Source organism: Erithacus rubecula (assembly GCF_903797595.1).
Source record: "Erithacus rubecula genome assembly, chromosome: 17".
Taxonomy (NCBI): domain Eukaryota; kingdom Metazoa; phylum Chordata; class Aves; order Passeriformes; family Muscicapidae; genus Erithacus; species Erithacus rubecula.
The window spans coordinates 15,263,588-15,279,210 of record NC_136669.1 but is presented as its reverse complement, the minus strand read 5'-3'; the positions used below and the strand labels follow the sequence as shown (position 1 = coordinate 15,279,210).

Sequence of the window (15,623 nt, the reverse complement as noted above, 5' to 3'; positions counted from 1 at the left end):
ACTGCCACGGCAGTCAAACATTTACAGGATGTGTTTCCCGTAAGGAAAAGACTATGGAGACTTGTAACCTCCCCTCGGAGAGCCCCTTCCCTGCTTCACGCCTCCTACCCTCGCCGCTGCCCCCGGCAGGGCTGCTGGACCCGCAGCGTCTCAGAGAGCCCGGGGAGCAGAGCGGAGCTCCTCGGCAAAGGAAGAGAAGGAAATCCCAGCTTCAGCTCTCGGGGCATCGCCTCCGTGGAAGCGGATCGAGGAGAGGGATTTTGAAATACCTTTTACTAGAAACAAAACAATATTGGGGTTCGGTGCTGGACAGCGCGGCGAAAGCGCTGGGGGGGTGCTCCGATGTCCCCGTGCTCTCTGCACTATAGGAGGGCCCGTGGCAGATAAATAGGAAGTATATAATCTCGGGATTCTCAACCCGATAACAACCCAGTTTGCGGTGTCTGCAAAGGCAGGGGCGAGTGTTGGGGTGTGCGTGAGGTTGAGGGGCACAGCCCGAGCCCGAGTCCCGGCGTGAGGCTGCCCAGCCCGTTCGGTGCCCAGGGCGTGGAAACTGCTGCCGTGTGCTTGATGGGGAGTCCCTGCTGGCAGCCCAGCACGGAATGGACTGCACAGAGCACGGCAGGTGCTTCTTGAGAAACTCTTACTGAGAGTTGTTGAGGGCATTCCAAATTGTCCTTGAACCTGGATGTTTCCAGAGCGCTCTTGCCCAGCATTGCAAGCGGCTCTTTGCTGTTCCCATCAGCTGCCTCAGCAGCGCGGGGACGAGGGCTGGGGTTCTGCGGTACTGCCTGGCCTTATGCCCCCCTGAGCTGAGCCTGGCACAGTTCAGGCTGCGCAAACCGCGCACGAGTGTAGCATTGCCTTCTGCCACTGAACTGGAGGCATGGCATCACTGAGGAGACCTGGCACAGACCAGGCACTGCCATGCCTGAGGGGCTGGCACAGGAGTTCACATCCTTGTAATCAATAAATTAGATTAGAAAGTGATTTAATTTTATTTTATATTTTATTTTTATGTAATTTTACTAGGCAAGAGGCTTTGCCCCTAACAAACCGATCTGCCCTGACCCAATACACAGAAAGAAACTGGTCTGAGTTTTTTGCAAGGAAACATTTTATTTTCCAATAAAGTTGATATGCTCCTATAATTAGTTTTCAGCTCCTGAAGTTGAATGTATTAACCTGGCTATGAACTCAACCCTCCTCCATGTGCTCTGATTATTTTTAATCTTTAAACAAATTAAGCTGTAAGTACTTTGAGCATCTTTATCCCTTGAGATCATCTTTGGTTTCTCTTTTTCCCTGTGATTGGTCACGTTTCTGTACATTTCTGGTTTTAGAACTTCCAGTATAAACACACCAGTGTCTGCCATTGTTCAAAAAAATTTCCTACCAGCAATGGTCATCATTGCATATTTTAAACCCCTTGGATTATTTGTTATTATGATTCTGTGTTTCTTAGAAGCCAGGGATTCAGCAGCAAGGCAAATGCCGATAACACCAGGTGAGATTTATCTTTAGGGAAATGTCACATCTGCTTCTGCCTTCTCCTATTTGATTTTTGTGATTTGATGAAGTTTGAGTATGTATTTTCAGCAAGGCCCAAGTTTCCTTCTCATGTAACATTAAAACCAATAGCAATTATATTTTACATAGACTGACCAAATCAGTCTAGCAATAGAATCATGAAGGTTGGAAAAGATCAAGTCCAACCATTGCCCCAGCCACAGACCCATGTCTCCAAGTGCTACATCCACACAGCTTTTAAATCCTTCCAGGGATGGTGACTTCACCACTGCCTTGGGCAGCTTTGCCAGTGCCTGACTACCCTTTCCATGAAGAAATTTTCCCTAATATCCAAATTAAACAGTATGGGAATCCTGATCCTTATTAAAAAACTACTAGTGAAAGCTTCTTTGCTGACAAACAGGCAGCAGGATGTGCATTTTGAAGCATTTGCTGCATTCCATGGGGCACAGGGGTTTGTGTCATACTACTCAGATGGAGCCATCTCTTGGAGTTGGTTTTATGAAGGGTAAGTTTGGAACAAAGCTGTGTATTCAATGGGATATTATAGATATATTTTGTGAAGCTGCTTTATCAAATGGTCTGTTTCTGCTTGGGAAGAGTTTTTAGGAGTAGCCTCATCAGCTGTCACTGTTTGGATCATACATGAAAAGTGCCTGATTTTTCTTTGAGTAGCTCATTAATATCATTAACACTATCAAGAGTCTCATTGAACTATTACAACTTTTCATCTATTACTTAGTTCCTTGTCTTTTAGTGCCACAGAAAGATATAACCAGAATTCCATAAATGCATTTTAAAAGCACCAAACCTAATTTAGCTACATCAGATAAAACCTCATTTTCTCAAGTCCTTAGAGTTTTCCAGTCTATTAGGTGTCCCTGCCCATGGCAAGGGTTTGGAACAAGATGTTTTTTTGTGTCCCTTCCTTCTTATCCAAACTATTCTGTGCTTCTGTGATTATCTATAATACAACATTATAGGATACGATATTAATTTATTATATACAATGTGTATATTATTGGGTCCAGTTCAACAAAATGGGGCCCAAATTGAAAAGAGATTTTTTTTACCCTGATTCTGATCAATGTTCATTTTCCAAATATAGCTCATTAAATAGAGGGAGGAAAGGTTTTTCAGTGAGATGCTTCAGACATATAAATCCCCAGCACTTCTAAATAATATTTCATTTTTTTCTTTAAACTTTCGTGCTAAGTAGGCAGTGAAAAATATATGGGAACAGAAGGGTTTGTGAGATCAGACTTTGGATGCTGTAAACATAGTTCCACTGAAAAACAGATGTGAAAGGTCAGATACAAAGCAAGAAAACTTTCATCAAATGTGGTAAAATTTGTGTCCACTCTTAAGAGGTGTCAGCATTTGCTTCCCAAATCCTGGCACTGTGGATGTGGCTGGAGCCTGGGAGCACAGGGTGCAGCAGAGGATAGAGTTTCCCTGTGCCTGGTGGGGCCTTGGGGCTCCCTTCTGCTCGGGCTGCCTTCCCATGGCTCTGCTCCCACTGCTGCTGTGCCTGGGCTTCATTAAGTTTCCAGCTTTGTCTGATGAAGTACAGATGTGAGAGGCTTTCCAGGGGGGATGAGAAGAGGAGGAGGAGAAGAACAGGAAATTACCAGAGTTAGAGTTGGAGGTAGGGAAAAGTATTACTTGGCATTTTTATGGACAGCAGGGCCAGGCTTAGGAAGGAGAGTTGCTGCCTTTTAGGGATGTGTGGACAGATTCAGCTTTCTCACTACACTGGCAGCTGTTGGGAGATAAACTGGTTTTCCCTGAAATTTCAGTGAACTTGTTATGCACCTCCTGTTTCTTGTTCCTTCACCAGACCCACATCTATCTGCCCACATTTCTGAGGGGCAGCAAAACTTGCCGTGGTGCGGGAGGTGTGTGTCTGCCAGAGAGGTTGTACATCTCATGGCTGAGGTTGGTCTTTGTGAAACACAGAGAGAAATGGAAGTGGACTGTGAGTGCTCCCAAGATCCCTTCCCCTTCCCTCTCCATTTACCTTATCAGAGCACTGTCCCCCTTGTGAAGGATGTGTCTGCTGGAAAGAACCACCCTCTGCTGCAGCTCCATGGGGACCATGGCTGTGCCCTGCCCTGTGCAGCTGCTAACCAAACCCAGTGGGATATGGGAACTGCTCTGGGGAGAGGGGAAATCAGTGGTCTCACCTGCCATGAATTCTTGTGCTGGTGAGCTGCACTGATCATGTTTCTCAGAATCTTGGAATCATGGAGTGGTTTTGGTTGGAAAGGACCTTAAGGACCATCTAGTATGAACTCTCTGCCATGGGCAGAGACACCTTTCTTTGGTATCCCCCTTATCTGTGGTCTCTGTGCTGGGTGAGTCCATGCAAGCTCTGTTCTGCTGTGAGCACTCCCAAATTCAGTGTCTTTGGTGCAGTGTGAGCCTGGTGTGCTCACCCCCTGCCCAGCCGGGGTGGCAGAAGGCAGTGCCTGCCAGAATAAAACCAGCTGCAGAGCACATCAACTGCAGATCTTTCCTCCTCTGTTTGTTGCTGCCCCGGTGTAGCCATGGCTCAAGCCTCTCAGGTTAATTTTGCAAATGGTTTGGAGTGGAGAAGAAAGAAGTGGCATGGCAGAACTCCAGCTCCTCAGGGTAGAGGTACCTGGGTGCTCCACACAGACAGGTGTGTGGAGGGCAAGAGCTCCCAAAGAGAAGTCCTAGAGGCAGCAGCTCCCACTGAATTTTGACATTGGCAGGAGTTGTTGCCATCCAGGAAAGCATAACACAGCTGAGGGATGATGAGCAACATCTCCTAAATCCTGCTGTGACTCTCTGCACACTGTTATCTTTTAACTTTGTACTTTAAAATACACTGTGTAGTCTGTTTCATCTAAAAAGTTTCCACTCCCTGTAGTCTAAATAAGAATCTCATCTGGTTGCCTGTTTGAGCCCATGAACTCTCTTCTTCCTGCATGGAGGGAGCTAAGAGCTGTCAGAGCTCTGAAAAATAAAGACTTTAATTTCCTTTCAGAAACTCACTGTTAGTCAGCTTGACAAAGAACAGCACAGACGTGCATTCCTTCACCCAGAGCTGGCTGGCTGTTGGCAGCTTCTTCTGGCACACTGCAGAGCTTGGAAAATGAACTTCTCCTCAAGTACTGTGAAGCACAGCTGTGCCCAGGCACAGCCTTGAGCAGCTTTTCCTAAGGACAGAAGTCAACTGGCTGTGTTAGTCAAAGCCAGGTGAACATAACTAACATCATGTTGATCATGTCAATGTTCTTTAAAGGTGTTTTTCCCACTTTTCCCAATTCCAGTAGTGTCGGGAATAAAAGAGAAAACTGTTTCAACTTTTCAGAATTTGGGAAGGTCACATCTGCTGACATAAGGCAGCATTTCTGTATTGAGTGGTGACGTGCAGAAGGATCTAGCACTGGTTTCTGTCAGGTCCTTCCAGGTCTGAAATTACCATGATTTATTTCAATGTTCCTTTTGGCTCCTCAGCTGGAGAGCTTGGACCTGTGGAAGAAGAGCATAAAGAGGCTGTGTTTGAATACCACACAGTTGTAAGAAAGGCAGCACTCAGACATGCATTTTTGGTTTTCTAAACCAGAAACACTTCTGATCTTCCCGAGATTTGTCCCTGATTTATCACTTCTGTTCTTTTTTTATCTTCTTTATGCCATTTGTCTTCAGTGAAGTCTGTATCAACTTATTTATGTTGATTACCTGAAACTTTTATATGAATTCCACTGCAAGTAAAAGATGCTCTAATTCTAAAGTGAATTATGCAAAGGATTTTTCCTGTGCCTTTTCTTAGTGTATATGTTAAAGAGCACGTTGTTCTGCTGCTTCCCCTTAAGTCACTTTCTCCTGTTTGTGCAGGGCTGTCCCACAGCCACTGGAAACAGAAAAACATTTTAATAGTAGAAAAACTGGAACATCATAAAGTGTCATTCTATTCTATTATTTTCTTCTTTGTTCCCTGCTTTTTTTTTTTTTTTTTTTTTTTTTACATCTTTACTTTGTGCTGTGTTGGTGCCTGAGAACTGCACAGACCATACCTCTGCTGAGGGTGACTTTGAAAAAAACCTTATTTTGAATGCGTATGGTTTTTATTAGTCAAACATATTGTATGAAATTCTGAATAGCCTCAAATATGAATAAGATCTGGGAAGATCTTTGCTAGGCCCACTCTGTCATGGTCAGTTCTGTCATGGTCCTTCTGCTGAGCAATTCTTCCAGCCATTCCAGCCAGAAGCATGGTCCTCAGCCTGCCTGGGCAGGGGACTTTGTAGTGTTAACTGCAAGCTCATAGCCCTGAGGAATTCTTGTTCTGAGCATCACAAAGCTTTTGGTTTTGCCCATTTTATCCAAGTTTTGAATTGGAACATGGTTGTTTGGTAATTTTTCCTCACATCATTCCCTATTACTGAGTACAATAGTTGAGATCCCAATAGTTGTTCAGTATGTAAACTACTCCAGACTGCAGCAGATTTACAGTGTGAGGTTAAGACTTTTCTCGTCATTTTAATTTTGATATCTGAACATCAGTGTAGGACTTGTGTCTGTCTATAGATTGCAGCTACAGCAGGATGAGCACATGATAAATGTTTATATGCATGCAAACATAGAATCACAGACTGGTTTGGATTGGAAGGGACTTAAAGACGATCTAATTCTACCCACCCCTGCTTTGGGCAGGGACACCTTCTACTATTCCCAGGTTGCTCCAAGCCCCATCCAACCTGGCCTTGAACATTTCCAGGGATGGGGCAGCCACGGTTTCTCTGGGAACCCTGTGCCAGGGCCTCACAAACCTCACAGGGAAGAATTTCTTCAACTCTGAATCTCTGCTTTTTCAATTTAAAGCCATTCCTCCTTGTCTGTCCCTCCAGGCCCTTGTCCCAGCTCCAGCTCTCCTGGAGCTCCTTTAGGCACTGGGAGGGGTTCTCAAGTTCTCCTCTGAGCCTTCTCTTCTCCAGGCTGAACATCTCCTGCTCTCTCAGCCTGTCTCCAGAGTAGAGGTGTAATTGCTGTTGTTTAGAAATTGGTGTAAATCAAATCCCAAAATATTTCCTTAAGGCTGGGGTAATTTACTCAAGAACTGACTTTTGTGTGTGAGCCTGCTTCTGTTCCTCTTCAGTCTTCACACAGCTACTGGAATCTGTTACAGTCATCCCATTCCCAATGTACTGATGGCTTCCCCTTACACACTCTCTCCTCACACCTTACCTGCCTTCTAGGTGACACAGTAACAGTTTTCTTTTTCTGTCCTGTTTCCTGCAGTGAGGCTGTGTGGGAGAACATGGCTCGCATGTGTGTGAAGACTCAGAGGCTGGATGTTGCCAAAATTTGCCTGGGGCACATGGGTCATGCAAGAGGAGCCAAGGCACTGCGGGAAGCTGAGCAAGAGCCAGAGCAGAAGGCCAGAGTGGCTGTGCTGGCCATCCAGCTGGGCATGCTGGTAAATCCCACAGCCAAGACATGAAGAGTTAATATCAGATTCTGAAAAATTACTCGGTGAAAGAAACTGCTGACAGAAGGAAACATCATTTAAAGATTGTTTTATGTGTGAAACATTTAACAAAAACCTGATTTCTTGGGGCATAAGCTTAGTCATTCTAGGTTTCACTGGATTTAAAAAAGGCTGTATTTTATTATAGTTAAAATGTTTCAACAAAAACATGTTTTAAGCTCTGGAGCTTTGATATTTAGGCTCTGATATGGAACACAAGTTCCATTTTGAAATTATTTATTTCTAAAGTGAGAGGCCAGAGCTATGTGCTGTCGCAGAGTTAGAGCTGACCTGAGGTTATTGAAGTTTAGGCAAGATAGACTTTACCTGCAGGGCTGGAGAGCTCTGGTCAGTCACATTCATTGCCTGTGCTGTCCCAGGGATGCCTAGCCCTCCAGATTTCTATCCTGACTTCTCCCACTGTGTGAGCAGGAACCTGGCTGAATCCAGTCAACCAGAGGACAAGATCTGGCTGTTCCCCAGAGTTGGTGTATGGAGCAACTGTCTCTCATTCCTCCATCTGGAGCCCAGCCTGGCAGCAAATACACCCCAAAGTGGACCTTGTGTATTGTTCTGACTTCATTCCCTTTGACTGCCAGTAGAACTGAGATCTAAGCTCTGTTTGAGACCAGCATTGTCATATGGATTGAAAATTAACTGGTGCTAGTTAGATTGGAATTAGTATTCCACTAATTTAATATCTTCAGCAATGATCCTTAAGAAAGTCAGAAATTTTTAGTTTGAGAACTGTAGGAGGTCCAGGCATATGATCTGTCAGAGGGAAAAACTGGAATAACCCAGTCTATAGGAAATACTGAATTAGATAAAAAATAGCAAGGTGCTGTGACAGCAAAAATCAGTTTGGAGCCAAGCTTGAGGAGATGCCACATCCTGGGCCCTGGATTTGGCAACTCCTGTCTGTATATTCAGGGCAGCTACAGCTAGAATGATCACTTCCAGCCTTTAATTATCTCATTACAGAAAATGAACTGAATGATGAACTGGAACAGGTTCAGAGAAAATCAGTGCAAATTTCGCAGCTCTTGGAAAGATTTCACAGAAAAGGAAATCTTGAAAATGACCAAATAACTAGAATTTGGCTTGAAAAGGTATTTAGCAATCTATAGTTATTTGATTAAGTATGAGAGAGAGAGACAGAGAGTAACTATTCTGAATTAAAGGTAAGGAAAAAAGGAAAATTCAAACTAAATATTTGTAAAGGCTTCCTGTCAGAGAATACTATGAGGCTGAAAAGTGTCAGTGCTTCTTCTCTTGGATATTTACATCTGTTTGGAGAGGTAGAAGGGAACTTCAGTGAAACAAATGCAGTTCTTCTGCGTTTTTCCATCTCTTACAGAATCCTAGGGCAGACATCTTCCTTTTCCACTTTCTGTGCTTTTTAAACAATAAGAGACAGAAAGCATTTTTCTGTCTTGGACAGATAATCTCAATTTACTAAATATAGTGTTCAGCTGGACAGCAGTTGGGTGGAGCAGGAAAATGCTCCTTTCATGGGAGTTAGTACCTCTCAGAGAATAAAAATAATAGTTCCAAATTTGCTCATCCTTGCGTCAGCATGGGCAAAACTATCCTGTTCTAATTCTGTAATAAATTACTAACATTTATTCCCAGGAATGGAGCTCAGTTTCCACAAACAGCATTGCTGCCTCGAGACCTTCTAGGAGGTCACAGGGGTTCCCTGGCTTGCAGCACCTTAATTGTCAAACCTTTACTGCCAGGATCTCCTAAGCCTCACCCCTGGGTGGGCAGCATAGTTGGTAGCTGTACCCCCACCTAAGCATGTCTCCTTTTTTGATGAGTCACACTCCTGATGGCAGCATTTGATCATTGATGACTTACTTGTGTCACTCCCTCCCCCTCCCAGTGAATCCTGTACAATAAATGTCAGGATCAGAGTGCTTTCCTTATTTTTACATAACCGTCTTGTTTCCCAATAACATGCTATCCTAGGCTATATATATTTAGTTGGTTAAACCCTCTGTCTGAATTACTGTTACTTTAATTGCATTGCAATGCCCTGCACTAATAAACTGCAGTGCCTGGTGTGATGATACGCAGCATGGTTGGGGCTGATGGGGATTTTGGCTGTTCCTCTCCCAGGAGGATGCAGAGCAGCTGTACAAGGCTTGCAGACGCTATGACCTCTTGAACAAGTTCTACCAGGCCTCCAACCAGTGGCAGAAAGCCATGGAAACAGCCGAGGCTCATGACCGGGTTCACCTGCGCACCACCCACTACAACTACGCCAAGCACCTGGAGGCGACTGGGCGGCAGAGCCTGGCGCTCACCCAGTAAGCACCACACCAGCTGGCTGTGCCCTGGGGACTGGGAGCCTCTTCCTCCTGTGGACATGGCTGGGGGAGGATGTTTTATGATGACCAGTAAAAAATAATTAGAGTCTTTTCCTGTTTCTGGTGCCTTATATCTCACAGAGTGAAAGAATTCCCACTGAAATCTCCCAGCACCCTCCCATGCAAAATGTGTAGTGTTTAGAAGGTCAAAAGTCTGTCAGGGCCAGCAGTTACATCTCATATCCAGTCCTGTGTTGGTCTCTGGAAAACCACTGCCATCTTTTCCTTCCATTTCCATGACAAAACAAATTATTTGCTTTTTCCAGACACAACTGCTGGAGCAGAATTTAGTTTGACTTGGTTGCTTCTAGTGCCTGATCCTCTCCTGTGACTGCCGAGTTCTATTAGAAGCTAGGGGAGGGTATTTTTGATGTCATGTATTTCTTGTTTGAGATCTTGTTTTATATGAGTTTTCCAATATGAAAGTTATCATCATCATCCATCACCATCATCCAATAAGGTGATTCTGTTCAGAATCAAAGCAGAGCTCTGCTGTGCTCAGGCAGACCCACTGATGGCCATGGTGGGCAATGAAGCTAGGAGAGGTGGGTGCTGGGCTAGGGGCAGTGACCTCCCAGCAGTGGCAGAGGCTAATGTTGCAGTAGGTGATATAATGTGGAGCCTGGGGCATTTGTAACCTGTCCTGCCAGGTGTGCTTGATGCTTGGGAAACTTTCTGGAATACTGGCACTTTTAAAGTGTTTTCTGTGCTATGAAGATCATACCTCCCTTATTCCAAGTGCTTGGCAGTACCACTGAACTTTTAATTTTTGATGGTGCTGGTGGGCTGCAACTGGTCTTAGAGTGAATTTATGTAGCTAAAGAAGTTGTTGCCAGTGTTGTCAGTTGATGCCTGGCAAAGCAGATTAAATGGGTGTTTTACATATAGAGAGCTAATAAGGAGGGTGTCATTTCACATCTAATGTGTTCTTCTTCTCTACAGCTATGAAAAATCAGATACACACAGGTTCGAGGTACCTCGAATGCTCTCTGAAGACTTACAAGCCCTGGAGAACTACATCAACAAGATGAAAGACAAGTCAGTGCTATGCTTATTCCTTCTACATGGGGCTGTCAGGTCTGACATACAATTTGTGGGGAGAGTGAGGATGAGAGAGTGTGAATCCTCTCAAGTCTCATTCAACCCTTGCCTTATCCACTATGACCCTCCGACTACTTTTCAGGTTTATGCTGCACTTGCTCAAGAACTGCCATATTGGTTGTCCAGGCTGACTTCTTGTATAGTGCAGATCTTGGGAGTGTCACACTTGGGTTGGGGTAAAGCATGTGTTCTAAAAAGTGTGTTCAGTCTTCAAGCTCTCTAGGAGTGAAAAACAGCATCAGGAAGTTCTTGTTGCTGCAGTTCATACTGTTGCTTTTCCAGGAGCCTGTGGAAGTGGTGGGCACAGTACTTGGAGAGCCAGTCAGACATGGAATCTGCATTAAAATACTACGCACTAGCTCAGGATTATTTTTCCCTAGTTCGTGTCCACTGCTTTCAAGGCAACATTCAGAAGGTAAGGCAGTTTGATTCCACCTACTTCCAGAGTTCTCATTCCTGGGAGGAGCAAAGACAGAAAGTACAGCTGTGCAATTCCCTCTGCAGGCTGCTGAAATAGCAAACGAAACAGGGAACGGGGCAGCCTCCTATCACCTGGCGCGGCAGTACGAGAGTCAGGAGGACATCAGGCAGGCCGTGCACTTCTACAGCCGCGCCCAGGCCTTCAACAACGCCATCCGCTTGTGCAAGGTACAGGGCCCACACCAGCACGCTTCTCCCCGTTGGTGCTACAAGGGCTTTGTGCCCCTTCTGTCCCATAAGACTCTGCCTGTTGTTGGACAGCCCATGATGTAGCTGCTCCTGGTTTCTGCTGACCTCTTCTACCAAAGGTGGACCAACAAAGTCTTGGTGGTTTGGAAATGTATTTTCTTAAACAGCTCATCAGAAACTCCCGAAAGAAATAATTATAATCAAAGCTAAAAATCATATGGGTTGTAGAGGTTTTGCACAGAAGGGAGAGAGAGTTTAATACTATGTGACAGTATAAAGCCACAGACTTGCCAGAAGTTGGAATTATGAAATTTGTGTGTGCACACCCAGAGCCAAACCTTTGCTTTTGAACAGGCGAATAATTTAGATGATCAGCTGATGAACCTGGCTCTCCTCAGCTCACCAGAAGACATGATAGAGGCAGCCTGCTATTATGAGGAAAAGGGGCATCAAATGGACAGAGCTGTTATGTTATACCACAAGGTAAGTGTTTTTAACTAAAAACTCCCAAACTTTACACTGAAGCAGTTCCTACAGCAGAGGAATGTTAAATCAGCTGTTATGCTTGCTAGGTCCTGTTTATTAGCCATTTTTCATGGTGAGTAATGCTTTATTAAGCCACTCCAGGGTGTCCTGTGAACTGGCTCTGTAGTGTTCATTCTAGTCTTTTAAGCCTCATTCCTAATTTTGCAGGCAGGACACTTCTCCAAGGCCCTGGAGCTGGCCTTTGCCACGCAGCAGTTCGGGGCCCTGCAGCTCATTGCTGAGGATCTGGATGAGAAGTCTGACCCAGCCCTGCTCGCTCGCTGCTCTGGGTTCTTCATTGAACATGCTCAGTATGAGAAGGCAATTGAGCTGCTGCTCACAGCCAAGAAGGTGAGCTGAGCCCTCTGGTCCCCTGTGCACAGGTAGAGGAGCACAACAGGTGTGACCTGCACACAGCTGTTCATCTGTGCAGGTAAACAGATATAAGAGACACTTGTAAAGTTTCAAGATTCCTCTTAAGTCAGTGATTGAGGGGCAATGGCAGCTCAGCCTTGCCAAAATGCTGGGTACCAGACCAGTCCTGTGGCTCACTCCTCTTTAACAAGCTCCTATGGCTGGCTTTCTTCCACATTTTGCAAGGGTACCACAGTCCTTTTCTGGACTACAAGCTTTTGTATAGCCTACTCAGAATTTCTTCCTATATGGGAAGTACCAAAATATTTAACAAAATCTTTCAATTTATTTGTATTTGCTGAAAATGTTATTATTGATCATGCCTAACAAGCCTTGTATGTCTCTGAAACTCTCATGTTCAGAGTCAAAATGGCTGAATCTTTAGTGGCGTACTCCGTCATGGAAGAATGTGTTCTTCCTAGCAAACAGTGTGTGCCTGAACAGGGGCTGATGTTGAGACATAACTACATCCCGGTGTCCCAGACAGAGCATCCTCAGCTGCTTGTGTTTCTAGCTGATTTCTGTAGGTTACACCACAAGCAAATGTGATGTATCATGATAGTGTATGCAACATCTCATTGCTCTCTTGCTCCCATCAGTACCACGAAGCTCTGCAGCTGTGCCTGGAGCAGAACGTGACCATCACCGAGGAGCTGGCTGAGAAGATGACAGTCTCCAAGGAGTCCCAGGATCTCTCTGAAGAGTCCCGCAGGGAGCTGCTGGAGCAAATTGCTGACTGCTGCATGAGACAAGGCAACTACCACATGGCCACCAAGAAATACACACAAGCAGGAAACAAGTTAAAGGTCAGCCTGGATAGCCTCAAAACAAGGGTGTTTTGAAAAGTAAACCTTGAAGCAGACTTCCTACAGTAACTACCCAGATGGAACTTCTGAGCCATCTTGATGGTGTTTTTGCATTCACAATATTTTCCTTCTCTCCTTCTTGTGCCACCCTTTCCCATGTCAGGCTATGAGGGCATTGCTGAAATCTGGAGATACTGAGAAAATTATCTTCTTTGCGGGAGTTTCCAGACAGAGAGAAATTTATATCATGGCAGCCAACTACCTGCAGTCACTGGACTGGCGTAAGGACGCAAAGATTATTGCAAATATCATCAGCTTCTACACCAAAGGAGGGGCCCTTGACCTCCTGGCAGGTTTCTATGATGCATGTGCTCAGGTACTGCCCTTTCTGTGACTTCTGAAGGTGTTTGGTTTATTGGCTCTGGAGCAAGACCATCTCACTTCTCCTGCAGGTTGAAATTGATGAGTATCAGAACTATGAAAAAGCCCACAGAGCACTGACAGAAGCATACAAGTGCCTTTCCAAAGCAAAGGCCAGAAGCCCTTTGGAACAGGAGAGCAAACTTAGCCACCTGCAGAGCAGGATGAGTCTGATGAAGAAGTTTATCCATGCTCAGAGGTGAGCTGCACTGTGGAGAGCACAGAAACTAAGTGACAGAAATAACAGAACAGAGGTTGTAACAGCAACTAAAATTTGAATGATTTGCAGCTTGCTGGAAATTGGTACATTTTTCTAGCAGGGAAACTATAATATAATTTTTAAAAGTGCATTTAAAATGTTGCATTAAAGATGGAAAGGTTACCTGAAAGAGAAAATAGACCAAGGAAAGTGTAACCAGAAAGGTGATTATCGTAAAATCACAGAATCACAGACTGGTTTGGGTGGGAAGGGACCTTAAAGACCGTCTTGTTCCAAAAGCCTGCCATAGGCAGGGACACCTTCCACTATCCCAGGTTGCTCCAAGTCCTGTCCAGCCTGGCCTTGGGCACTGCCAGGGATCCAGGGGCAGCCACAGCTTCTCTGGGCACCCTGTGCCAGGGCCTGCCCACCCTCCCAGGGAACAATTCCTTCCCAATATCCCATCCAGCCCTGCCCTCTGGCAGTGGGAGCTATTCCCTGTGTCCTGTCCCTCCATCCCTTGTCCCCAGTCCCTCTCCAGCTCTCCTGGAACCCCTTTATGCCTTGGAAGGGGCTCTGAGGTGTCCCTGGAGCCTTCTCTTCTCCAGGTGAGCACCCCCAGCTCTCTCAGCATGGGTCTAGAGAGGCTCCAGCCCTTGGAGCACCTTCATGGCTCCTACGGACTTGCTCCAGCAGCTCCGTATCCTGCCTGTGCTGGGACCCCAGGGCTGGAGGGAGCTCTGCAGGTGGGGGTCTCATCTGAGCAGGGCAGAGGGGCAGCATCTCCCCCTCCCTCCTGCCCATGCTGGATAAACAGCCCCAGGACAAGGGCGGGGAGGGGGGCGGTTCTGGGTTTTGTTTGGGCTTCTGTCATAAAAACTCTTTCCTGTCATTGGCCAGATAAGCTGAATGCTCTCCCTGGACTGTGACGCTTCCCTTTTGCCCTTTCCTAGAATTTACCCTGAAGACACTGAAGAAGCAGTCAGGCAGTGTGAACTGCTCCTGGCTGAACAAGACTTTGACGATGCCATCCGGCATGGTGATGTCCTGGGATTTCTGGTTCAGCATTATACACAAGTGGAGGAATTCCAGACAGTAAGTGAAGTCTTAATTCTCCTAACCTACAGACCCCATATTGTCTATCTGTGCAGCTTAGTGGAATGCAGCTCTCACACAGGAAGATGTTCCATGGTAGGAGCCTAAAGGCGCAGCAGGGTGACGCACAGCTCAGCAACTTTATCATATTTTTTATTATATGAGAAAAGGAAAGCTCACAGGACACAGAGCATAAATGCTGGTAGATTCTCAAGCATTCCCAGTGATTCAATGAGAACAGAGGGCCTGTCTGGGTTTGTGCCTCAGCAATGCCATGACCCTGTGTTTGCCACCTGCCCAAAGAAGACAACTATACAATGGTAGTTATTTGAGGAAACGGTGAATCACTGCCTCAGGGCAGATGTGTCACACACCCCCTGAACAAGTCCAGTGCCTGCTGCACCAATGAAACATGAGAGCGCCAAGTGTGAGTTCCTCCAGCTGTGCTGATGAACTTCACTTCTAATGTGCAAAGCACAACAGTGCACCCTCTGACACTGATCTCTCCATTCCTTTAGGCTTATCACTACCTGGAAGAGATGCAGAAAAGAATTCCAGCCTCGAACCTGAGCTACTATGTGTCCCCAGAGACCATGGAGGCTGTGCACCGAAGAGCTGGTGTTCCCATGAGCCAAGCCCTGGCCCCAGCACACACTGGCCACAGCAGCACAGACAACAGGGAGGAGGAAGAAGTGGCTGATGAAGTGGAGGACCCCTGACAATGAGCACTTATCAAATGCAAAGCTGACTTCTTTATTACCAGCTCATTTATTCCATCCTCATTAGAAGGCCCAGACCAGTCACATGCTGTTGCCACACAGTTTTTTGGTTATTACCAAGAAATTTATTTTTCCTGCTTGACTGTACAAGCAAGAGTGTTAGAGTTAATATGTTCTCTCAAGCACAGCATACAGCGATTCACATGTATATCCTGCTAGAAAGCAGGTTTTAGTATTTTAATAAATTTGAGGCAGAAAAAAACCCAGTAAGAA

At 45.6% G+C, this 15,623-nt stretch overlaps 1 protein-coding gene across 8 annotated transcripts in view; it reads left to right on the top strand.

The window, feature by feature from the left end:
- Nucleotides 1–15,613, top strand: part of IFT140 (intraflagellar transport 140) — a 91,637-nt gene extending 76,024 nt beyond the window's left edge. For all 8 annotated transcript variants that reach the window (XM_079321025.1, XM_079321030.1, XM_079321029.1 and 5 more), the window contains 12 exons: nt 6,802–6,979; nt 9,152–9,342; nt 10,345–10,440; nt 10,786–10,918; nt 11,008–11,151; nt 11,527–11,655; nt 11,866–12,048; nt 12,711–12,917; nt 13,081–13,293; nt 13,370–13,536; nt 14,490–14,631; nt 15,150–15,613. In XM_079321025.1, coding sequence (XP_079177151.1) covers nt 6,802–6,979; nt 9,152–9,342; nt 10,345–10,440; nt 10,786–10,918; nt 11,008–11,151; nt 11,527–11,655; nt 11,866–12,048; nt 12,711–12,917; nt 13,081–13,293; nt 13,370–13,536; nt 14,490–14,631; nt 15,150–15,350 — 1,984 coding nt within the window. In that variant the 3' untranslated portion in view covers nt 15,351–15,613. The remainder of the gene's footprint in view (nt 1–6,801; nt 6,980–9,151; nt 9,343–10,344; nt 10,441–10,785; nt 10,919–11,007; nt 11,152–11,526; nt 11,656–11,865; nt 12,049–12,710; nt 12,918–13,080; nt 13,294–13,369; nt 13,537–14,489; nt 14,632–15,149) is intronic.
- The last annotated feature ends 10 nt before the right edge of the window (nt 15,614–15,623 follow it).